This window comes from Ursus americanus, chromosome 21 (assembly GCF_024610735.1).
Source record: "Ursus americanus isolate L20-20 chromosome 21, mUrsAme1.1.p, whole genome shotgun sequence".
In the NCBI taxonomy this organism is placed as follows: Eukaryota; Metazoa; Chordata; class Mammalia; order Carnivora; family Ursidae; genus Ursus; species Ursus americanus.
This window is the reverse complement of record NC_142147.1, coordinates 33454901-33480583: the sequence shown is the minus strand read 5'-3', so window position 1 is coordinate 33480583 and position 25683 is coordinate 33454901. Positions and strand designations below refer to the sequence as shown.

General features: G+C 45.7%; 1 protein-coding gene across 1 annotated transcript in view; it reads left to right on the top strand.

Annotated features, from left to right (window-relative positions):
- Nucleotides 1-811: 811 nt before the first annotated feature.
- Nucleotides 812-25683, top strand: part of LOC123791343 (polycystin-1-like protein 2) — an 88757-nt gene continuing 63885 nt past the window's right edge. Inside the window, 7 exon segments of the mRNA XM_087870637.1 lie at nucleotides 812-1112; nucleotides 3453-3617; nucleotides 6011-6190; nucleotides 9334-9444; nucleotides 11879-12026; nucleotides 21750-21970; nucleotides 23744-24148. Coding sequence (XP_087726763.1) covers nucleotides 812-1112; nucleotides 3453-3617; nucleotides 6011-6190; nucleotides 9334-9444; nucleotides 11879-12026; nucleotides 21750-21970; nucleotides 23744-24148 — 1531 coding nt within the window.

Here is a 25683-nt window from a genome sequence, read left to right as displayed (position 1 = left end):
AATTTACCCTCCCATCAGCAATGGGTGAGTCTATTTCCCCACATCTGGGAGGTGTGTTTGAAAACATTGCCAATGGCCAGTTCAATGTATAAAAAGCTGAGAAGCTTGAACTTGATCCACAGACCATGGACACCCTCACCGGAGTGGGTGAGGCAGTGGGTGAGGATGGGCAGGTTTGAAGCTTTAAAAGCTTGTTTTCATGATGATATCAAAACAATTTTGTAGAAAATTCGTTTTCTCTAACAGGCATGAGTAGTCATGTGATGAGTCAGAGAGGGAGACATATCCATTAGGATTTAAGCCATGCTGGGGAGAATGTGATTATCATTTGGGCACAGGCACCACTCTAGACAATAGCATTGGAGATGAGTGCAACTTGTTTGTTTTTGTTTTTGTTTTTTTACCATCCCATCACTCTCACTTCCCTGCCATTTTTCTTTTATCACATACTTCCCACATGCTGATGGCTTCCTGTGAAAAGAACAACATAAAACCAACAGCAAGGAATTTTCATCCGAAGCTAACAGTTGATCGAATGACAAGCAGACAGGTGAGATAGCAGCTATATGTTTCTCTTGAAGACCATTTCGCAAATTAATTGGATTTGGAACAGGAACTGAACAAAGAGCTGGGCAAAGGAAAAATGCAGACACATTCACCCTGAGCTTTTTGTTTCTTAAACAAGACGTAGTAGCAACAATTACTTGATGCAAAGAGAGAAAGAAAGATGGATGGCAGATGGTCGTGAGGCACCAGCATAAGAAGGACCAGAGTGCCAGCTGCATCCAGATGCTCCAGCAGTGGTTCAAGGATGAGTGCAGTGGGCTTGGTGCTCTTGGGGCTTGCTCTGAGGTTTAGGGCCACAATCTCTAAACCAGAGGAGGGCAGCTTTTGCTCGGAAAGCCAAGTGGCCTTCAGAGACTCTTGCTATGAATTTGTGCCTCTCGGTCGCACCTTCTATGGTGCCCAGAGCTGGTGCGAGGAGCAAGGGGGCCACTTGGTCTTTATTCATGATGAAAACACCCAGCAGTTTCTGCAGAAGCACCTCTCCCAGGACAGGGAATGGTGGATTGGACTCATAGGTAACTCGGCTCAGAATGGAACTACAAAAGGTAGGTGCTGTGAAAGCTGTATTTCATGGGAAGCTTATGGCTGTGATTCTCACCATTGCTTCTTACCCAGAGCCTCATGGAACAAATTAATATATCCTAATCTTAAAGTAAGGATACCCTCCTCTTTGGTTGTTTTGTGGATCAAATGAAATAACTCATGTATAGTACCTAGCACAGAATCCGGCACATAGCTCTGACGCTCTGCAAACGTTCATTTGTTTGAATGTGCCTTAAACTAATACTAATTATGACTTCTTCAGTTCTTGCTGGAATAGTCCCCTGCACTATCCTTAGTACTTACCGTCCATTATTGCCTTGAATCCCTATGATAACTAGTGAGATAATATTGTTTCTTCTATTTTACAGATGAGAAAACAGAGTCTCAGGAAATAATTACTAAGTTATTTTCAAAGCACTTCCAGGGGCCCTGGGTGGCACAGCTAGTTAAACGTCTTGACTCTTGGTTTTGGCTCAGGTTGTGATCTCAGGGTCATGAGATTGAGCCCTGCTTCGGGCTCTGCACTCAACGCAGAGTCTGCTTAAGTTTCTCTCTCTCTCTCCCCCTCTGCTCCTCCTCCCACCCTCTCTCTCAAATAAATAAATCTTTTTTTTTTTTTTAAAGCACTTTCACATGCCTTTCCCCATTTCTTACAGGATTAAAGCAGGTTAAGAGTGTGGCACTGCTCCCTTCATGTTAGTCTCGTTGTAATGGTCCTTCTAGAAACTCTTCCTTACCTTTTTCTCTTGTCCACACCCCCGTGAGGGTACTTTTAGCATGACTTCAAGTTTTTAGGTGTCTGTCTTCCTTCCTAGACAATGAGCTCCTCAAGGGAAGGAAACACATTCTGGCCATTTTGTTTTTCCAGTGCCTGTACATAGCAGAGAATGGACAAATGAACATTCATATTTAATCTTTGCACCTGCCCCACGAGGTACACATTGCTTGCTCTTATTTTATGGATGAGGAACATGATGTCCAGGGGGAGGAAATGGTTTGCTCAAGATGATGCCCCTGGTGAAGGGCAGTGAGGACTCTGCCAGTGTCCCACCACATCACATTCCCCTGTCGAAGCTACTGGGTTTTAGAAATGAGTAACTCGATCTAGGCTAATATGAGTGAGTGGAAAGGCTTAATTAGGGGGCAGTTGAAGAAGCTTGTTTTAGGAAATGCAGGGCCTCAGGATTTGAATTCTAAAATGCGTATCGCATGGTGCACTGGGTGTTATGCGCAAATAATGAATCATGGAACTTTACATAAAAAACTAGGGATGGACTGTATGGTGACTAACATAATATAATAAAAATATTATTATAATAAAAAATTAATTTTAATGCAAAAAATAAAAAAACTAAAATGCATGTTCAGGCAATATCTATTGAATGGTTTCTTGATTTGTAGATGTAGCAATTGTGGATTTCTGTATATTGAATGTCCATTCATGTGCAGTTAAAGGAGTTGTGTCTATTCAAAAATCACCAAGGGATACCACGTGGCTGTTACAGAACATAAGGTAGATCTGTGTAGGCCGACATGAAACCACCTCCATTATTTAATGTTATTTAAGAAGTAAGGGACAGGGTGCCATGTGCAATATGATGGCATTTGTGTAAATTGATTTCAGGCACTCATAGATGCTGATATGTGGATACAAGTTAGTCTGGATCAATTCACAAGAAACATACCAGTAATGAGAGTAACCTGTAGGTTGGGAGAGGGGAGATGTTTTTATTTTATATCCTTTTTTGCTCTAAATTGTTTAAACCATTTGTACGGATTTATTTTAAAAAAATGAATACACTTTTGAGTCTTCAGAGTAAATATTTTACATTTAGTGTTTTCTAGATTTCTAGTGTCCTCGAAACACCTTTGTACTCCAAACACACACAGGGCACTTCTTCAAGAGCACATCAGTGTGTTCCAGGGGCTGAAGAGTCCTGAAGTAAGGAAAACTGCTTCCATTTTAATTCAGCACGGCCCAGAGATATTTGACGAGGGCCCCTGCCTCTCTGCGGAATACTTTTGAACATCCCAAGGCATACTTCTGTGCTCTTTTTTAGATTATGGTAAGACAGAACTGGAAGCATCATGTACTAAATCAAATCACTTTGTTTGGGCTCCCTGACTTGGCGCCCCGGTTTTTAGGTTGAGTTCTTCTGTCTGGGTGTTGGAAGATAACAGCTAGCAACGTCCCTTCGTTGGCATGGGAAAGAGGGGCCTTCAGTCTGTCGGCCTTAACTGAGCACCTCCTGCACACCAGGAGCTGAGCTGAGGCAAGCCCTGTCCATAAAAAGGGGTCAGAAGAACATTTCCAAGTCTTGGTGGTTGTGTTCTCATCCCAGGGCCGGGGATCTGGCTGGACACCTCAAATGTGAGCTACAGTCACTGGCGCGGAGGACAGGTCACTCCTGCTCCAAACACCTGTGGTTACATCGGGAGAGATGCTTCCTTTGGGTGGGCGGCCTCAGACAACTGCACGCAGCCGTTTGCCTTCATCTGCGAGTTTGGTGAGCTGCCTCTGTTGCGGGGTCTCCCTCCTTCTGTTCTCTGTGTCCCTCTGTGTCCCTCTGTGTGTCTGTCTCTCTCTATCTCTGTCTCTGTATGTCTCTATGTCTTTGTGTGTCTGTGTCTCTCTGTCTCGGTATGTCTCTCTGTCTCTGTGTCTCTCTTTGTGTCTCTGTCTCTGTGTGTCTGTCTCTCTGTGTCTCTGTCTCTATCTCTGTGTCTCCCTAAATGCCCATTCATCTCTGTCTATGTCGCACTCTGTGCCTGTCTCATATTGTCTCCCCAGCTCACACCGCACCTCTCCCTGTCCACTTACCTGCCTACCTGCCTACTAGTCTCATTCCTGTGCATCTTCCTATCAGATACCTGCATCTAGGGGAAAATGCCCAGGCCTATTTACTCTCTTTTTCTAATCTTCCTATGAAGGAGATGTGGTCCCAGGAGGCTGTTCTCACCCTTGATTCCTGCTGCCCTACCACCCACCATCCCAGACTCCTAAATTCCCCCACACTCTGCTCTTGTGTCCTTTCTAGCTGCTGTCCATGGTTGACCCCCTTTGCACCCTGGGGACCCTTCCCTCAGGACTCCGTCTAAGAGCTGGCATGAGAGGCCCACGGTCCCATGCTGGGTCCTGCCTGCCATGGGGGGCCCTGGCATAGGGGCTTGGCCTTGGAGCCAAGCTGCTCCATGGCCCCCTGACTTTCAAGACAGGCTTGACAGAAGATTCCGGGCTTCCTGGGCTCAGCCTCCTCCTCCAAGCCCCTCACTGAAGAATCCTAGCTTCCAGGGCTCATTCCGAGTTTGGGTACTTACAGAACCCCCTGCCCCATTTCCCCCTGTCTGGGTTTAGACAGGTGTCATGTAGGCCCCCAGCCTGGCTAATTCTAAAAACTTGTAGCTTCGGAGACCTGTGGGTCATACAACTTCCCTCTCTTCTTATCACAGCCCTCCCAAAGCCACATCCCCTTCTGCACCCCAATCTAAAGCCTGTCTCAGAATCTGCCAGCCCCCAGGGTCTTGGAGCCATGGTCCGAGGTCACACCATGAACAGCTAACACGTTTCAAGCAGGACCTCCGGCACAGACCTGTGCACTCTGTGTGTATTCATCACAGTAGAAGTACCTCTGCTGTTCTGTTGTAGGCCCATTATAAAGCTAAGAACAGTGAGGCTCAGAAAGGGTAAGCTCCTTGCCCAAGGCCACACAGCTGGGAAGTGACAATGATGAGACCTGAACCTGGGTTTGCCTATCGTCAGAGAGACAGGCAGATGCGGTGCTGCTTGCTTTGGAGATGGAGGAAGGCGTCACAATCCAACAAATGTGGAAGTTGGAAAAGGCTAGGGAGCAGAGCCTCCCCTAGAGGTTCCAGAAGGAACCAGGCCTGCCCATACCTTGATTCTAGCCTAGTAAGACCCACTTTGGACTTACCACCTTCATAACTAGAGGATGATAGGTTTGTACTGGATTCAGCCATGACTTTGGTGGTAGTTTGTGCAGTAGCCAGAGGAAATGAACACAGATTTTGGTCTCATCCCCACCCTGTGGCATGCCCACCAGGCAGACAGGACTGACTTTGGATCTAGTTTCCTACTTTCTGGCTGTGCCCATCTGAGCCAGATTGTTCTTTTCCAACAAATGTTTACCAAACATGGACCACATGCCAGGAGCTGGCTTGGAGTGGGGTCTCGGCACAGTGACCCCTGGCCTGATGTTCCTAGTGGGGAGGTTAGTAGCCCAGCTTCTAGGGTTGGTATGAAGACGCATTCATCCAACAAATGCTTGTTTAGCATCTATCATACGCCAGGCATTGCTTTCAGATAAGTCTCAAGGAAGGTGCTCAACAAAGGAGAATATAGGGCATCTGGAAGCCTCAGTCAGTTAAGCAGCTGCCTTCAGCTTGGGTTGTGATCCCAGGGTCCTGGGATTGAGTCCTGCACTGGGCTCCTTGCTCAGTGGGGAGACTGCTTCTCCCTCTGCCCCTCCCCCTGCTTGCTCCCCCCCTTGTCAAATAAATAAATAAAACCTTTAAAAAAATAGGAGAATATAGTTGCCACTTGTATAGCCCTTACTCCGCATGTATAAACGCATTTAATTCTCCTAAAGACCCCATGTGGTGTGGTGCTAACACTCCCCCGGGCTGAGGGGGCACATAGAAGCTAATTTGCAGAGGGTCACACAGCCAGTGCATGGCTGGCGGTGTCTGCTCCCAGGCAGTCTGGCTCCAGAGCCATGTTCATGCCCACCACGTTCTATTTCTCACCCCTGTGGAGCTGGCTCCTGCCCTGTCTCTTCATCTCAGTGCCGACCCCTGGAAACCTTCCACTTCACGTCAACCAGGCACTTGCCCAGCCATGATCATGATCCCTCCTAAGGTGTCCCCTTCCCCTTTGTGACAGGTGCTGGCCAGAGTCTGGCCTGTGCTGGCCTCAGTGCCACCATGCACTGCAGCTCAGGGGAGGTCATCCAGATCCAGAATGCCTTCTACGGGCGCCAGACCCCCCATTATTGCACCCAGGGTGCCGCAGGCCCCTCAGAGGAGGAATGCAGCTGGACCAGCGTCAAGGATGAAGTGGCAGGTAGGACCTAAGGACAGCTCTGGCTGCGGGGGCAGGGCAGTTCCTGGTATCCCATACCCAGCAAAGGGGTCTGGAAGGCTTAAACAATCTTCATATCTGGGCCTCCAACATTAGGAAAATGGGCCAGCCTCTGCCCACCACACCATACAAGGAAGCAAGAAGGCTGTGGGTCACCTCCTGACCCAACAGCAAGCCCACCTGGATGGGCCAGGGGGGCATTTTCTCCCCACTCCACTTGGGTGCAAGAAACATTGCCTTTTTTTATTTTTTAAAAATTTCTAAGCACTCCAAACATATATTAAATATATTACATAAAAATATTTCAGTGAACTCCCATAGACTCACTACCCATCATTGTTAAATCCTAACATTATGCCATATTTGCTTAACGTCCCCTCCTTTCAACACTGCGTATGGTTTTAAATTTCCTATTATCCACTTTGATACATGTACCAGTTTATTCGTTTACTCTATTGTATAACTATGCCATAATGTGTCTCTCTTTTGAGAGTTGAATGGGTTATGTCTTTATCCTCACTGTTATGAATAATGCTGAAATACACATTCCTGGTGGCATCTCTTGTTCATGTGGGAGAGTTTCTCCATGTCCTTGTCTTTCTAAATCAGATTAAATCTGCCTCCAAGCTGCATTTGCCTGGTGATAAGGGTTCAGTTTCAGGGATGCTGGGGGCTCCCTGCACCTTCCTGGGGGTCTACTGTCAAGGACACAGAGGGGCCCCTCCTCTCTGCTGTGGTTAGTACTGTCGGGCCTGCAAGGTGCCTGGAAGACAGGAGGTCAGTTGCTTTTCAGCCAAAGGAGGACACAGCAGTCTGTGTCCAAGCTGGAAGCTCTGGGGCCTCAGGCTGAATCTCCCCACATGTGCCTCTCAGCAATTCACTGAGGGGCTCTGCCTCTACCCAAAGGCCCTGTGAGGATTCAGGGAGGAATGCCCTGTACTCCCAGAACCTGCCAAGCAGCCTCGTCCCGTTTGGGGAAGTGTGCCGTGTCTCCCTGGAAAAGTGATCTGTTCTCCCCTCCACGTCTGGCCCACATTGTCCCTGGTCCCCTTACATCAGGCCGGGGCGGGGGGCGAGGGGTGGGGGGGAGGAAATGCTGAAATCAGCACTTGGCTCCCACCCACTCTCCTTGCTGTTCTGCTATCCCTGAGGCTGTGGCTCCTCTGAGGGGGAAAGACCTGGGCTGGACGGGCTGAAGGATGTGCCTCCCTCATGGCAGCCTGGAGGGGAGTGAGTGGGCTATTTCCACAAAGGCCCAGATGCAAGTTTCCAAATCTTGCAGCCACACCGCAGAGAGCACCTTGGAGAGGAGCCCTGAATCCTTCTGGGAAGGGTCAGAGGAACAGAGCTGGGCAGGATCCCAGGGGAATCTGTATCTAAGTGCCACACTCACTCATTCATTATCAGTTGGTCAATAAACATTTGTTGAGCCCAACAATGTGCCAGGCTCTAACCTGGGCTCTGTCGATAAAGGGACAAATCAGTTTGTTTTTCAAAGGGCTGGCAGTCTAATGGTGAGGCAGATACAGATACAAGCGATCACTTAGTACTGTACTGAATGCAACAACAGAAGGGAGCAAAGGTGCTGTGTATTTGCACCTGCTACGTGTTGGGTACTGTTCTGTGTAGTGGAGTGGAGATAGAGCAATGAACAGAAACAAAACAAAACACTCCCTCTCTCTTGGAGATTGTAGTCTAGAGCTATGGATGCACATAGTAGGGGTATAGAACTCCAGTTGAGGAATGTATCAAGCTAGGTCCCATTAGGAAAACAGAAACCATGCCAGGTCTTTCAGCAGAGGAAACTGAATGCAGGGAACTGATTACCTAGCATGGAAGTGCTGAGAAGTCAAACAGGGGATAATGATACAACCCTGAGATTAGCAGCAACAGAAAGCCACTGCCACCCACCCCTAAGGGCGGGAGGGACAACTGGAGGGGATGGTCTTACCAAAATCAGAAGTCAGGGCCATCCAACAGGTGCTAGAATCATGGTGGAGGCTGCCCTTGGAAGCGAGGACCACAAGGGAGGGCCTGCCCAGAAGGAGCTGCAGTCAGAGAGAGGATGAAAGGACAGGATGAAAAGCACTCTGCCCTCTTATGTCTTCCTGTCTGGGATAGGCAGAGGTATGGCCCCCAAGATTTGTCACCCTAATCCCTGGAACTCTGGGTATGATGAGATACCATGCCTGTGAATATGTTAATTTACATGGCAAAGGGACTTTGCAGATGCAGTTATGGTTCCTAATCTGGATTATCCAAGTGGGCACAATTTAACCACATGATCCCTTAAAAGCAAATAAGTGTCTCTGATTAGAAGCCAGAGATGGGGCTGATGGAGAAATCAGAGTTCAAGTGTGAGACAGATCCGACACGCCATTGCTGGCTCTGAGATAACAGAGGGCCACACACAAGGACTAGAGAACAGCCTCCAGGAGCTAAGGGTGGGTCCCAGCTGATATCCAGCACAGAAATGGGAGCTCAGTCCTACAACCAGGGGTGCAGTACTTGCCTGTCCTCCTCCTAGGCGTCTCTGTAGGCATGTAATTCACCTGCCCGGGCAGGAGGGAGAGGTGTTGGGATGACCTGAAGTTTCTGGTCTGGGCTTTCCACACTTTTCTTTCCTGTGGGCACCTGGGCAGGATTCCTGATTTTTCCCCTCTTTGCCAGTTCTCAAAATGTAAGTTCCCACTTTAGTCCATCTGACTGGATGCTACTGGACCAGTGGTTCCCAAAGTGGGGTGCCTGGGCCAACAGCATAAGCATCACCTGGGAGCTTGTTAGAAAAGTAAATTCTTACACTGTCACCCATGTCAACTGACTCAGAAGCACTGGGGGTAGGGTCTGGAAATCTGTGCCTTCCAGAGCCCTCCAGGAGATTCTGGTGTATTCTAAGATCTGAGAACCCCTGTGCTGGACCCTGAGCTGCTTGAGGGCAAGAATACTACTTCTCTCTCCCCCTAGTACCTAGGTCAGTGTCCAGTCTTCAGTGGATACTAGCAGATAGCCATTAGGATGGTGGGTGAATGAATGAATGAACGAGAGGTCATTCATCTCTGTCTAAATCTGTCCCTTTTCGTCCTTCACACTATTCCTGCTCCTGCTGGGATTTGGACACTTTCCAGGCCAGTGCCAGGGGCTGCAAGTATGCCAAGTGGCAGCAGATGGGACCTACTTTGGAAACGTGTGCCCCACCCAGGGCAGCTACCTGTGGGTGCAGTACCAATGCCAGGAAGGTGAGTCCCCAGCTTGCCCGGACTTGGGAATTCCCTTATTTCCACACCAGGTCCAGCCCTACTTGGAGCGGAGGGAGCAGCCTCCCATGGGGGCTGATCTGTGTGCTAAGAGACTTCCTCACTCACAGCTGATTCCCTGCAGCCTGACCTCCCCACCTGGCTTAGCCTCCTGGGGTAAAGAGTTTGAGGCTCCTGTTGCAGAAATGAGCTGTCAAGCCAGAAGTTAAAAAATAAATAAATAAATAAATAAATAAATAAATAAATAAATAAATAAAATTTAAACTCCCAGGAGCCTTCAAATTAAATTTCATGGGGTGACCCAATAAACACATCAGACAAGGCCAACATTACTTGACTGAAAGAAGTCAAAAGATGTCTTTCTACCATACACCCCACACCCACTCAACCACCACCCTGACCGTAGGCTGCATTTTAGAACACACAGGGACTTGTAAAAACTACAAATTTTGAAAGCTATAAAAATAACCCATATTACTACACTTTATAAAAATTTTATAAATCAAGAAGGAAGAATTCTTCCCTTCAATTCTACAGTCCTACTCTCCTTAAAGAAATCACTGTTAAATGTTCAGAATAAGTTCTTCCCTGCTTTTTAGACTGTCTTCATAGGCATGATTATGTATGAATGTATATACATAAAATATAATTATGATAAATATCTTAGTTTACAGCTAATTTTTTTTTACTCAATAATGTATCCTAGACATCTCTCCAAGTCACTACCTTATTCTTTTAATGGCTGCATAGTATCCCATCATAAGACCAGTGCCCTGCCGATGGACATTTAGGTTGCTTCTGATTTTTTGTTGTTAAGTATCACTCTGCAACGCTCATTCTTGTGCAGATATCTTGACATGTGCCTGATTATTTTTAGAGGCGAGATCCCTAGTAGAGGGAATGCTGGGTCACAGGTATATGCTTTTTTAAATGTTAATAGAGACTGCCAAATTACACTTCAAAATGGCTGCATTGATTGACATTCCCACTAACAGTGTACTCCAGTGCCACTTAGTCAATCACAACAGCACATTCTATTGAGAGCGTGAGTGATGGTGCAGGGAGCTCTGAAGGGAAGAAGTGAGTCAGGGAATGTTGAGGTCCCCAGGGGCCATCCAGGAGAGCAGGGTCCGTGGGCGTAGGAGGGAGGACTGCACAGAGATGAGGAGAGGACTTTTCACCAGCGGCCTTAGTTTGCTAGACACGCTTGGGTGGAGTAAGAGTGAGCAGGATGTCTTCATTCTGTTTTCTGGGAAGAAGAGGCCATGTGTTTTGGCAGTGCTTTCCATTTGGTGGTTTTGTTAATGTACAAAGGGTGCCCTTTGAAGATCTGCCAGTCGCAGTGTGGCTGTCATTGGACAATGCATTGCTTAGGCCAGTGGGTGTACTGGGTCTGGAGACCCTGGCCCAAATTTTCTGCCCCAACTCTGATTTCAAATATCCTGCCCCCTTGTGAACCGGTGTGTTCTGATCACAGTGTTTCTGATTTGTAAAAGGAGACACTTTATCCAACATCCTCCCCACCCCGTGGCCCTCACCACACTGCCCAGAAGAGCCTAGCCACGGTCCGAGTTTCCTCAGGTAGCTGTGAATCAGGACAGCGACAACTTTCTGAGCAGCTCAGGAAAGTCCTTTTCATTTGCATTCAGCTCCTTCTATCTATTCCTTCCTCATTTGTGCTTGGAAACTGAAAGATTATGCTACACAAATTAGCCCAGGGCTGTGTGAAGCCCCAAGCAAATTCTACTCCCCTTCCCATCCTCCATGCTAACTTTGAAAGCTCAGGTTTTATAAAATTTAATGTGCACTAAATGGCTTACAATGAATCACTGGCCACCCTAGCCAAGTAGATTTTCCTAAAGGTGCTTTGCCTTTTGTCTTTTTAAACATGATAAAATACATTTAGACAATCAACAGAATCCTGGTTAAGTAAGTTAGGGTACATTGTGCAGCTATTACAAAGAGCAAGGCAGCTCTAACTGAATTCATACAGAACAATCTCCAAGATATACTAAGTGAAAAAAATGGAAGGTGCCAAACACTGAAGGTACATCCTGTACCATTTGTATAAATAGGAAAGTATGTATGTGCTTGGGAATGTGTAGATATCCCTGGAAGGTGATTCTGGATACTGGTAACAATGATTGCCTCTGGGGCAGGGGTGCTGAAGGAGGGAAGGGAGGCTTTCTTTTTACTCTGTACCCTGTATACATTTCAAATTCTGTAACTTGGTCACCTATTACCTATGAATGAAAGATAAAATTCAAAAGAACTTTAAAAACTAAAAGTAAAATTTAAAAAACTTTAAAAGCCCCACCTAATGATGACGGACAGGTGGACAGAAGAGAGTAGGTTTTAAACAAGCATGAAATTTTGCTTTCTGATGGTACATAGCATTTTCCTTTTCGATCTACAGGCCTGCAGCTGATGGTGTCCAACGAGAGTTTCATCTTTGACAATGTCACCATCTCTTTGACATGGCTCCTCTCTCCCTTCATTGGAAATCTGTCATGTATAATTAGTACAGGAGATGGCCACACTTTCGATCCCTACTACCCCCCCAGGTAAGAGGAATCTCTGAGACTTAAGTCAGGATGTATAAGTCAGTTTCTGCTGCATAACAAAACATTCCCAAACTTAGTAGCTTATAATAATATTATTTCTCTTGGTTCTTTGGATCAGCTAAGTGGCTTTGCTTATCTCGGCCAGCTCAGCTGGGGGTGGATGGCCTCAGAAGTCCTCATTTGCATGTCTGGTGTTTAGCTGAATGTTGGGTAGGGGTGTGTGTCACTCACCACCCAAAAGGCTAGCCTAGCCTCACTGGCATGCTGTCTGAGGGTTTCTAGCAGCAAGTGAGATCAAGGCCTTATGTGCAAGCATTTTTCAAATCTCTATTTGTGTCACATTTTCTAATGTCTCATTGGCCAAAGCAAGTTCCATGGCCAAGCCCAGGTTCAACAGGTGGAGAAACAGACTCCACCTGTTAATGGAAGGAATGGCAGAGCCACAACACCAAGGGGCATACATACAGGAATGGGAAGAAGTGGCACTCACAGGTTTTCTCATGAACAGTCATGAGCTCTGGGTAGAATCTCTCCTGGGTCACTGTCCAAGGAGTCGATACTGAGGTGAAGATGATGTTCACCTGGGTGTGGATATGTTTTCTGTTGGCAAGAATAATAAAAAATAATAGTAGCAACATTAAAAACAGTCCAGTCAAGTAGCTTTTACATATAATCTCACACATAATCTCATTTAATCCTAACCAAAACCCTATCCAATAGAATAGCCATCCGCCACATGAGCTATTGAACACTTGAAATGTGCCAGGTCTTAAGATATGCTGTAAATGTAAAATACATGCAGAATTTTGAAGATTTAGTTCCCCTCTCCAACCTCCCATAAGAAAAATGTAAAATATCTAATTTTTTATATTGATTACATGTTGAAATGGAAGTATTTTGGACATATTAGGTTAAAGAAAATAAATTATTAAAATTAATTTCACCTCTTACTTTTTCAATGTGGCTATCAGAACATACACACATACGGCTCACACCGTATTTCTATTGGACAGTGCTGAGCTAGGTAATTATTATCTTGTTTTTACAGACAAAGCAACTGAGGCTCAGAGGGGTATAGCGGCATTGCCCAAGCCATGCAGCTAGTGAGTGGCAGCATGGTGAGGCAAGCCAGGACTGTCAGGCATCAAACCTGAGGCTCTGAAGCCCCCAGCAGATTCCATAGCATGGGGCATCAGGGCCTGAAGACACTGCACTCTGCATCTCTAGGGAAGCAGAGCCTCCCCAACCTGATAGAGGCTGAACCCAATTCATAATATTTCAAAGTCCTACCTGGGCCTGGGGTAAACTCTATTCTGTTCTGCTGGGTGCCCGAGAATGTTCCAAAATTTCCAGATCCTCATTGCATTTGGGGGCTTCTTACAGGGGTCTTCAGTTCAACATGAATCCCTAAGCCCCTCTCCTAACTCCACAACATCTGCAGCTCTACCTTGTGGGAGCTAGAGGTTCTGAATCCAGCCCTGTGCATGCTCGGCATTGCAGGAAGCCCTGGGTTGGGTGGGGCCAAGAGGAGGCCAGCCCTGTCCATGGCCCAAATCCGTCCCAGTGAGTGCTGGTTTCAAACCCAACAGTCTTCTGAGCTCTAAGGCATCCTGCTGTGCTGTCAAAATAAAATGGCATGCCCAGAAGCTAAGGTTCTAGTCTCAGCTGCTGCTAACCTGTGCAACACAATCCCTGCTCTTAGGTTTCCATTTCCTTCCCTGTTGCATTTATATTGATGACTGCCTTGATTGGTTCATGGAGTAAAACAAGAAATTACACGTGAAGATGCTTTGGGGGAAAATATTTAAGTGACATAAATACCCATGGCTTTGTTCTGCAGGTTTCTTCCTGCTTGCTACCATTTCATCAGTAAAACAACAAATGCTCAACTACACAATCTTCCGGACCCCAAATTTTAAACAACTTGCATTTGGCAAAATTGACTGTCGATAGCCCTGCCAAGACCTTTAGTTGAACAAGGACATTCCAGTAACAAACAAACAGTAGCTAAAAATTGGAGAAAATGGGACAAAATGCTAGTATTGGTCAACTCTGATGGTGAGGCGAAGGGTGTTTGTTATCTTGCTCTCTAGAGTCTCTGTGATTAAATTTTTTGATAACTGAAGAGAAACAATTATCAGTGCTTTACATTTGCAATCCCTCTGGGCACTAGCTGGAAGCAAAAGCCACTGGAATGTTTTTTCTTTCCAAAAGAAATAGATGGTGACACCTCTGCCCTCACTCCTCTCAACCCAATTTCATCTGTTTTAAAAACGTGTTGGACTTTGAAACTACCTGCCCACCTTCTTCTATCATTTTGTTAGATAGAACAAAATGTTAACTTTGGAGGATATATTTCTGATGCTCTCTTATCAGCACTAGCAGCCTCCAGGTAGAATTTTAGAAATGGCATGAATTTTAAGTATACAGAAGTCACATACCTTGTGTGAATGTCACTGTGCTTTTCTTTCATGTGTTTCTTTCATGCTCCTCCTTGGAAGAGAATTTCCTCTTTTTCTTGGGGACACTCCTGTTTCCCGCCTCTTCAGCGTCACTAACTGGTTCCTCTTTGGGGGCAGATTTCTTCCTCTTGGGAAGACTGACACTGCCAGCTGTCTCTTCAAGGTCACTACTAGCCAGCTTCTCCTTGGAAAAAGATCTCTTTTTCTTGGGTTTGGAGACAGGGACAGATGAGTCTTCCATTCCATTCTCCTGTGGAGTCTCCCGGGGCTTTTGCTTTTTCTTCTTTTTGGGTCTTTCACTTGTCTCCTGAAGAATGAAATAGGCGTGAAACTGTCACCCATTGTATGAACACACACAGCTCTATTAAAATTCCAGCAACTAAGCAGTTGGGGCAGAAAGATGTAGAAATGTGAAAATTGCCCAGTGTTTCTGGGGTGGTTTTTAACAGACACTGGAAATCCACCCCAAGGGTGACTCCCACTTAGGGAGAATGTTCTCTAGGCCTGTGAAATAGCTTATAGAAAAGACCACGATAGAACCACCATGCCATGTTGCAAAGGGGACCCTGAAAAACTACTTGACAAACTGGGCACTCCATGAAAATCCCAGGCGGGGGACCCTGATGTAGCATCGGTGGAGACCTCCCTGCCCCAAGCCCCACTAGGAAAGGCTACCGCCTCCGACACACGGCTGAGAACGCACAGAGCAGGGGTTTACACTACCCCCGGTGGAGGACTCCTGGGAGGCAGCTGAGGACAGAACACTTGCCCAGGGACTGGGGGTGCTACAACCAGCTCTCTGGGCTCCTGAGCCAGTTCTCTCTGCACCTATCTCCTTCCTATAGAATCAAGAGGTAGTTGAGATGTTTCAGGTCCTTATTTCAGTCCAAAAGCCTGGACTCAAGACCATGGCTTGAGGTAGCACATCCTCTGTTCTGCTGTTGAGAACCCACATCCAGGGTCTTCACCCCGGGCTGAGGGCTGGCCTGCCTACTGACCTCACACTCCTCCGGGGTACTGCTGCTGTTTTCTGAAGACGCGAGGGCCAGGGCGGCCAGCCGTTTCTTCTCCTTCTTCAGGCGTTTCTTCTCCTGCTTCTCCAGCTTCTTCCAGCACAGAACCCTGCTTTTGCTTAACTCCTTGTTAAGCTAAAACATAAATCAGATACCTCAGCTCTGTTGTAGACAAATAGCGTAAGTTGATTGGGGAGAACCCAATCTCAAATAGAAACAGCATAATAAAAGTCAAAGGATTTCTCCTTTTGCAGCTCCTTCTCGCCTTGCATTCCCCATGTCTTGTGTTCATTTGAACATCAGGCTGTTTTGCTTTACTGTTTTTGTTGTGGGAAACTTTCTATATTTCTGAAATTTATTATGCGCCTTACGGAACAATTTGCTAAGGTGAAATTTGTCCTTGTCCAGCGTTGAGTAACTTAGCGCCACCTACCAACATATCCTGAGATTGCCATCATTCTTGGTTCTATTCAGAGTTGCCTCTGCACACAGCTGAGTCTTTAGGGGGGGACTTCCCACGAAATCGGTAATTCTCAAGACAACACAAAACTTAGGGTGACCTAGATGTACACAAAATGTTGGGAGGCTCAAAGGAATTATGTGTAAGGTGATGGTCACAAAGGACTGAAGTCTTTCAGGGGAACCAGGCAGGAGCAGTGGAGGTAGAGAAAGGGAGGTCATGGATGTGAAGATACTGCCACTCACCGATTTGTACATGCTGCTTCATAGTAGACATTAATGGGATGCAGCTTTTCTTTAAAAAGAAAGAAAATGGAGAGGGGCGCCTGGGTGGCACAGCAGTTAAGCGTCTGCCTTCGGCTCAGGGCGTGATCCCAGCGTTCTGGGATCGAGCCCCACGTCGGGCTCCTCTGCTGTGAGCCTGCTTCTTCCTCTCCCACTCCCCCTGCTTGTGTTCCCTCTCTCGCTGGCTGTCTATCTCTGTCGAATAAATAAAAATAAAAATCTTTAAAAAAAAAAAAGAAAATGGAGAAAAGCTCACATTTTTAATCTTTGCTCATAATGTCCAATTGTTAAGAATACCAAGGTCTGTGTCATTTTGTTAGTGTCACTCACAAGTTCCTAGCCAGACTGGTGGACAAAGCCCTCTGACCAGATCGGGCAGTGTGGTGGAATGGAGAGTGTAGGAAGCTGGAAGTGAGGTCTCCAGGGCTCCATCAGTCACCTGCATAACCTAATGTCTCAGGGCCCTTGTCCATATAATGAGGCAAGAGCCATACCTGGCTGGGTTGCTCTAAGGTTTACATGAGACCATGGCTGAGTAAGTATGTGGCATGTAATAGACTCAAATATTGTAGTTTTTTTGTACAATAGGATGGCATTTGTGCCACTTAGCCTCTTAAAAATAAAAGTAGTGTCTACTTCTATGTAATATGAATGTAATGGCAACAGTGACCCATTTTTAAGAATCAACTCTGTGCCAATTCTTTTCTTCTTTGTAGTTTCATTTAGTCCTTAAATTACCAAGTGACTATTAGCAATATTTAATACCCATCACCAGCCTATCCCATTCCCCCACCCCCTCCCCTCTGAAGCCCTCAGTTTGTTTCTCAGAGTCCATAGTCTCTCCTGCTTCATTCCCCCTTCTGATTACCCACCCCCGGCAGTATCTTAAACTAGTTTTTAAACTTTTTATTGAAGCATAAGATACATGCAAAAAAATGCACAAAAAGACACAGCTCAGTTCATTTTTACGCAGCGAACACACCCATGTAACCAGGATTCAGATCAAGAAACAAAACATGACCTATCTCCTAGGAATTCTCCTCAGGCCTCCAAGGGTATTGATTCCTACCACTATCAATCAGTGCAACCTGTTTGAAATTTCTATAAATGGAATCATAAAGTGTATTCTCTTTTGTGTCTGACATCTGTTCAATAGTACCTTTTTGAGATTTTTCTATATTGTTGTGCTTAATTATAATTTTTCTCATTCCTGTATACCATTCCATTGTACAGACATTCGTCAGTTTACTTATCCACTCCAGCGTTGATAGTCCTTTTGGGTGGTTTCCCATTTGGGCAATTACAAATTGTGCAGCTGTGAACATTTGGGAGTTTGTCTTTTGGTGCGCACATGTACACTTTCCTGTTGGGTTTGCAGCCAGGAGTGGAATTGCTGGCTCACAGCAACATAACAAAACGTTTAGTTGTGGCCTCCATCGCTTGTACTCTGAGTGTATCTTCCCTTTGCTGGCAGCAGTTTCTAAAACCACTTTGTTGTCTTCTCCCTTGCGTGAGCTCACCGGGAGACAAATCAGGAAACATCTGTTTCTCTGCCGTTTAGTCCTGGGTAATTTCAGTTGGCAGCAGAGTTCAAAGAATGGAATGAGTTGCTTCTTCCAGGCAGATCCCTGAAAAACAGCCCAGATTTTGCTATTCAAAACCATCCTTCACATGTCTCTAAAGAGACAGTGTTTCCTTGTTCTGAAATCTACATAGTCTGATATTAATAAAGCCTACTCCAGCATTTTTTTTTCCATTAGTGTTTGCTGGTGTAGCTTCTATACTTGTACTTTTAACATATCTTTTTCATTATATTTAAAGTGAGCTTCTTGTAGACAGTCTTTGGTTGAGTCTTGGTTTTTTAAAATCCCATCTGGTACAATAACTGTTGTGTTTAGACTATTTATAAGTAATGCAATTATTGATATAGTTAGATTTAGGTCTACTATATTCTGCTATTTGTTTTCTCTTTGCCCTTCTGTTTACTTTCCCTCTGTTCCTCTCCTTTGTCTTCTTCTGTAGTATTTAAATATTTTTAGTACTCCATTTTAACATTATCTATTAGCTTTTTCGGTTCTCTTTATTACTTTTTCAGTAGTTGCTTCAGGGATTACAATACACATACCCAAAATTTAGTTGTCTACGTGGAGTTAATATTTCAGTAAATATTATTTCAGTAAAATGTTGAAGCCTTACTGGCATATAGTTCCCTTTGCCAATCCTCCTTTATAATTGTCCTATGTAGGACCTTTATATACATTGAAAACCGCTTTCAACAGTCATACACATTTAAAGAACTTAAGAGGAAAAAAGTAGCCTATACATGTACCAAAATAATTAACCATTACTTGTGCTCTCCCTTCATCTCTGAATTTCCAAGTTCCTCTCTGACATCATATCCCATCAGCTGGAAAACTCCCTTAACCATTTCTTTTATAGCAGATTTTTTGGCAGCAAATTCTCTTGGAGGATTTCTTTTTCCTGAGAATGTCTTTATTTTGCTTCACTTCCTGGAGGACATTTCTGTTGGATATAGAATTAAGTGTTGAAAGTTCTTTTCTTTCAACACTTAAAAGTGTTGCCACTTCTTTAAAAAAAAAGGGGGGGGCGCCTGGGTGGCACAGCGGTTAAGCGTCTGCCTTCAGCTCAGGGCGTGATCCCGGCGATCTGGGATCGAGCCCCACATCAGGCTCTTCTGCTATGAGCCTGCTTCTTCCTCTCCCACTCCCCCTGCTTGTGTTCCCTCTCTCGCTGGCTGTCTCTATCTCTGTCGAATAAATAAATAAAATCTTTAAAAAAAAAAAAGTGTTGCCACTGTCTTCTGACCACCATGGGTTTCTTAGGGGAAATCTATAGTCACTCACATCTCTGCATGTAATGTGCCATTTTTTTCAGCAGTTTGATTTTTTGATTTATCTCATTTATCTTTGATTTTCAGCAGTTTGATTACATATGGGCATGGTTTTCTTTAACATTTTTCCTTTTGGGGGTCCATGGAGCTTCTTGAATCTTTAAATGTATGTGTTTTGCCAAATCGGGGAAGTTTTCACTTATTATTTCTTCAGTATATTTTTCTATACCTATCTCTCTCTTCTCACTGGTACTCCAATGACACAAATATTTTATCTTTTGATATTGTCACACACATCAGATTGCTGATGCTCTGCTCATTTTTAAAATTTTTATATTAATATTTCAATTTATTTACTATCTGTTCTTCAACTTGGATGCTTTCTCTTGCTCTGTGTTCAAGTTCACTGATTTTCCTCTGTCGTCACTATTCTGCTATTGCAAGTATCCAGTGAATTTTTAAAATTTCAGATATTGTGTTTTTTTTATTTCTAAAACCTCCATTTTTTAAAAATAGTTTGTTTCTCAGCTCAGAATGTCTAACTTTCCATTCATTTAAAGAGGGTTTACTTTTATGTCACGGAGCATGGCTATAATGGCGGATTTCAAGTCTGTCTGATAATTTCAACCCCTGAGTTGTCTACAGGCTGACATCTATTATGTATTCCCTTGAGATTGGATCAAGTTTTCCTCATTTTTTGTATATCAAGCAATTTTGGATTGTATTCTGGACAATTTGATAGTAGCGTCTGAGACTCTGGATCCTGTCAAAATCCTCTGGAAAATGGATTTTTATTTTAGCAGGCAGCCCCCTCCCCCGCCACTCCCAGTTAAATTCAGACTGCATTTTATGACTTGCCTTCTGTGAGCAGTGGTTCCCATGTCCGTTCAGTTTCCAAAGCTGTTTGGGTCTGCCCCACTCATGTGCCACTCTAGGTGGTGTTTATGTTGTAGTTTGACTTCAACAAAGCCGTGGCTGTCTGTCTTTGGGTCTGTTTTGCACCTGCATAATTTGTGGGTGAGGTCATGGTTTGTGCTGGGTTGTTCATGGAAGTGGGGGATCCTTGTCTCCATATCTCTCCTTTTCAGGGTTCCTTCCACAATCTCCAGCTCCCACAGGTCTTTCTTCATCACTTCTCTGGCTAGAAAGATGGGTTTTCTCTTGGGGATTTGGTGTTTGCATCACCCTACGCAGTCAATGTAGCTCCGAGGGAGGACAGCCTGGGTCAGGGCCAAGGGAGAAAAAAGAGAACACAAAACAAAAACATATTGTCCCTGTGCTCTCGAGCTCATTGGGTCCCTTTTCCTGGTTCTTTGGCTAAACAGAGGGGATTTCTCTTGAGGTTTTTGTTTTCTTCAGTCATTGTGCAGTTTCGTGACTCAGGCTACCCTAGGGACAAAGCCAAAAGATAAAAGAGGTTAAAAAAAAAAAAGACACAAACAAGAAAATCCCATCTTTATGGATAATTCTTAAAGTTTTTACTTTCTTCCCCACCTGTCTGCTGTTGTTTACTTTTCAGAATCCTTGGGAAGATTTTTTTTGAAATCTGCCCAGGTTTTTTGTTGTAATCAATGGAAGAAATAGGCTATGGTGGGCTTACTCCGTGGTGGCTGGCACCAAAAATTAGGTTCCTGTTTTCCAAACTTTTTCACAAATATGTTCATTTGTCAAATGTTTCTCAGCGTCCACTCTGCGCTGGGTGCTGTGCTAGGTGCCAGGCTTATAACCGAGAATTAGACAGACACTGTCTGTGTTGATGATCTAGAGGAGAAAAATAAGAGTGATTGAGCAAGCACACAAGGGATGAGTGTCACCCAGGAGAAGCAGCGAAGCTACAGCATTTCCTTTATAGGGAACCTAAGGAAGGCTTCCTTGAGGAGGTGATGTTCAAGCTGAGAATGGAAGGAGCAGCATGAGTGTGAGCAGAGATGAGCAAGAGCCTTCCCAGCAAAGAACAGCACACTTGCAGGCCTTGAGGCAGACAGGAGGTGGCACATTCCAGGAACTGAAAAGAGGTCTGAGTGGACACAGAGGAGTGTGGCAGGAGATGGGGGTGAGGTCAGGAAGGCAGGTCATGTGGGTCTTTACAGGCCATGTTAGAGATTTTTAACTAGTTTTCTTGGGAAAATGAGAAGGAAAACATACCCATAATTCTGATACATTTGGAATAGGATCCCTTCTTACATATGGGGAAAATATGGCTCAGATAGGTAGCCTGGGGCATAGTATTTTACAAATGAAGTAAGGACAACTAATGAATCATCGAGCCTTACATCGAAGACCGGGGATGTACTGTATGGTGACTAACATAATATAATAAAAAATCATTATTAAAAAAAAAACAAACAAACAAATGAAGTAAGGAAGACCCAAAGGGCGGGGGAGGAAAGGATGTGTAACCAAATATTCAACTCCCTGGCTGGTCACTTCTCTTTCTTCCACTCCTACGTGCTCCACACATCTCAATGTAACCTTCATGAACACCAACAGCTTGGTTGAGTGGCACCTATTTCTTCATTTGTTTGTTTTTGCAGAGCAGGGGAGCGTGAGGTGAGGTGAGTGCATGCGTGTGCACATGTGTGAATGCATGTGTTTGTGTGTCCCTAACACTGGTAACACTGGTAACACTGACTATTGCCGGCAGTTCATCCAGCAACGTGATCCACCAGTTCACAGCCCCTGGAGAATTCACTGTGTTTGCTGAGTGCACAACCACGGAGTGGCATGTGATGGCTCAGAAGCATGTGACAATCCGAGACAAGATGGAGAGGCTCAATGTGACTGGGTGTTCCAACCTGTCCAAGTCAGGAGCCAGCCCTCTCTGCCGCGCTATCTTCGGGGACCCATTGTGGATTCAGGTGGTACTCGATGGAGGTGAGTCTGCAGAAATGGTCAAGGTCAAGGCAACCTTGATTTTCCCCAAATCCATCCATCTAACACCCAGGCTTTAGTAAATACTAACAGCACTCACGTACCGAGCCAGTTTTTTAGCTCAATAGCACCTAGTATGTGCTCGGAACTAGTCTAAGTGGTTTACATGTACTAGCCCACCCAGTATGTATTACTATTATCTCCATTTTACAGATGAAGAAATGGAGGGAAGGTTCGGAAATTGGCTCAAAGTCACAAGCCTCGTAAGCTACTCTCAGCCTTCCAAATGCCCTTTTTTGCATGCCCATAGTCCCATCAGAAGAACTGAATTTCCAAGTCACTTCTCGTTGGGGGAATTTGAATAGGACCAGGAGAGCTACCAGCTGGGCCTGAGGCCATCTCAGTGGGGCCAGCCCTGACCAGCTTGGCACAATGATGCTGCCCCAATCAGGACTGCTATCCAGTGACACACACTGCTATAGCCACAGCAGCTGTTAGGGTTGGTGTCTACTCTAATTAGCCAGTTTCTTTTCTGATTGGTCACAGAGGCCATTCTAATTGGCCATCATGTCCATTTTGATTAGGCAAGGTGTCCCTTCCAATCAGTCACAGCATCTATTCTGATTGGTCACAGTGTCCATTCTGGTTTATCAGAACATCCATCTTATTTGGTTGGGTGGGACCCACGCAGTTTCAGTTATTGAATACTCTGAGTATCATCCCTTTTCTCAATAGAGACCCTACCTACTAAGACCCATCCTCACCAAAAGCAGCATCTTTCCTGTAGGCACAGGTTCAATTTGAGATCTGGACAGAAGCCTGTTGAGGTAAGCCACATGGTGCAGAGCTGCAGAGGTGAGGACATGACTCAGTCCGACCTCGCAGCTCCTGGAGCCTCACTCGGCAGTGACTTAACAGAGCCACCGCAGGTCCTTAAACACGATACTCGTTTTGGTGTGCTTGTTGGCTGAAGATGGCTGCTATGTGCACCTGGGAAACCCAAAATAATCCTTCATTTATTTTTTCATTCTACAAATATAACTGAGTGCCCGCTCTTTGCCAAGTGTGGGGAGAGGGAGCAGTAAACATGAGACTCAGACGGCTAACCTTACTCTCGGCAGTATCAGCTGCATCGTCATCATTGCTCACACAAGAAATATACTCGTTTGGTTTCTATTGGAAAGAATCCTAATTTGGTGGTTTATATCAGATTTTAAAAGTCAACCACAATATTCAGCATCCAGTTAGGACAGCCAGCCCCAACCGTATGGGAGCCCTGTCTTAATGTGGACAGGCTGCGTGCTCCTGTGGAACAGGGTTCAAGGCAGTCTGCCATGGAGGTGGAAGGAAACGGCTTCACCTGCTCCTGCCTAGAACAAGACTGGGGGCTAATTGTCACACATAGTAATCAGCCATCAGCTTCGGGAGATGTTCCGTTTTTAGCCTTCCTCCCTCCAAGACCTACCCTGTCAACAAAATGTTCTCAAATCTTTATTACAAACCTTTAAGTTTACGGGTAACACATGCATAGTATAAATTAGAATGTGCAGATGAGCAGAGAGGACCTAAAAAGAAAAATCAGTCATGTACTCATTACTCAGAGATAATCACTGTTAATACTTGCGGTTGGGACTTATCCCTCAACAGGTCTTTATGGCTATACTATGTCCCTAGCTATATCCAGAATCTGACCTCAGAGCTTGAGTCTCAACTAACTCGGTACAATCTGCAGCATGGTTGTTGTCAACATTCTTAAATATTTCTTACCTTACATAGGAACTGGGGTGACTTACACTGCACTGTCGGATAACACAACCCTGGCTGAGTTCACCACACCGAGTGGCCTGCTACCCTACAATCTGACCCTGGACCGAGCAGCCCAGCAAAGGATGGGCCCCGGGATGCACCACCTGGAGATCAGAGCCACCAGCAACACCACCACCTCTGTACCCTCTAGAAACATCACAGTCCACTTCATGGAGCCTCTGTCGGGGCTACAGGCCTCCTGGGGTTCTGATCACTTGGAGCTTGGACAGGACCTACTAGTCAACGTCTCGGTGGCTCATGGCATCCCGGAGGGGCTGACCTTTGAAGTGGTAGGACTTAATGCAACCTTCTTCCATCAAGAAGAAAGCCTCGAGGGGCCATTTGGGATTTACCATGTGGCAGTTCCTCTTGAAGGTACCTGGGGTTGGTGGGCCCCCTTCCAAACTTCCCTCCTCTTCCCTTCCTGACTCAGGTATCCAGTGTCCTGCCAGCCAGTTTCGGTGTGTCCTGGTCACAAACCTGGTTCACAACATCCAGCCTAGGTCACAAGATAAGGAAGAGACATATTATCTGCCCTCATCGAGTTCAGAGTCATGGGGGTTCTCATTCTGGCACTTCTGACATTTGGGACTGGATCATACTTTGTTGTGGAGGCTATCCCACACATTGTAGGATGTTTAGCGGCATCCCTAGCTTCTATACACTAGATGCCAGTAGCGCCAGGCCCCTAAGTCACGACAATCAGAAACGCCTCCAGACATTGCCAACTGTCCCCTGGACAGCAAAATCTCCCCCACTGAGAACCACTGAAGGAGAGCTGGAGTATTCCAATTTTTCCATCATTTCTAGAGGAGAGTGTGGTTCAGGAAACTAGTCCATGCCCTTGGGGGAGAGAGAGAGAAAAAAACAAGAGTGGGAGAGGGAGGGAGAAGAGAGGAAGTGTCACGATGATGGCTGGAACAGAGATAGGGTGACAGACTGGCTGGCACCACCAGGGGAGGAGACCACAGCAGACATTTGCATTTAATCTGGAGAGAACAGAGAGTCCCTCAGGGCAGTGTGGTGAGGTCAGCAGGCAGGAATGTGAGGAGGGTCACAGAGTCTCCAGCCCACCCAGAACCCTGCCCCACCCCCTGGGGGTCCCTGGCCCTGGGTCTCAGAGGTATGTAAGAAAGAGGGGAACACTATGCAGGTGTGGGGCTACCATGCCCTCAGCAGCAGAGCTGGCAAAAGAAATAGCAGGTTAAATGACAGATTTGAGAAGAAAAACATTGGACCTTTGCCAGTCAGAGGTCCAGCCTGAAACAGAGAGAATCCAGAATGAAATGAAATGACAATGGAAAATATGCACAATATATAGGCTATAAATCAAATGCAAATTAATTTTGTCTTCTATAAAAGTTGCCTGGCAGGGGATAATAGATAAAATCTCTGCAGGCCCTGTAAGGTTTTGGCTCACTCTTAGATGATAAGTAGTCTTCTCCCGACAAGAAAAACAGATTTGGATGACTCCAGGGATGAAGGGGGTGAGGAGGAAGGAGAGGGAACCAGGTAGGACAGGAAGGCCCTCACTTGGTGGCTTTGGCCCAGTCCTGGCTGGCCTTGCTCTCAGGGCCCAGCAGATGTTCGCTGCTGCCTCTTGTGGGAGCTTCTATGGGCTTTTGAAGCCCCTACTGTGTCCCTCAGCCTCCGGGACTGGGGTGATGCCTCTCCCTCAGCTGGCCACATCTGCCCAGCTGCTGCTTATTCTGGACCACCAACCAAGTCACTCTGTTTTCATTCCTGCTACCACTTCCAGCATGCCCTCTCCCCAAGACAAACATCTGGTCTGTAGGAAACTCTCACCTTTTCCTTGGCCTGCTACCAGTGACTGCAGTTGTTTCCAAATGCAGACCTTTCCTCCCTCCCTCTCACTCTACCCCCTGTCATAGACCATCCTTCAAGGGCAT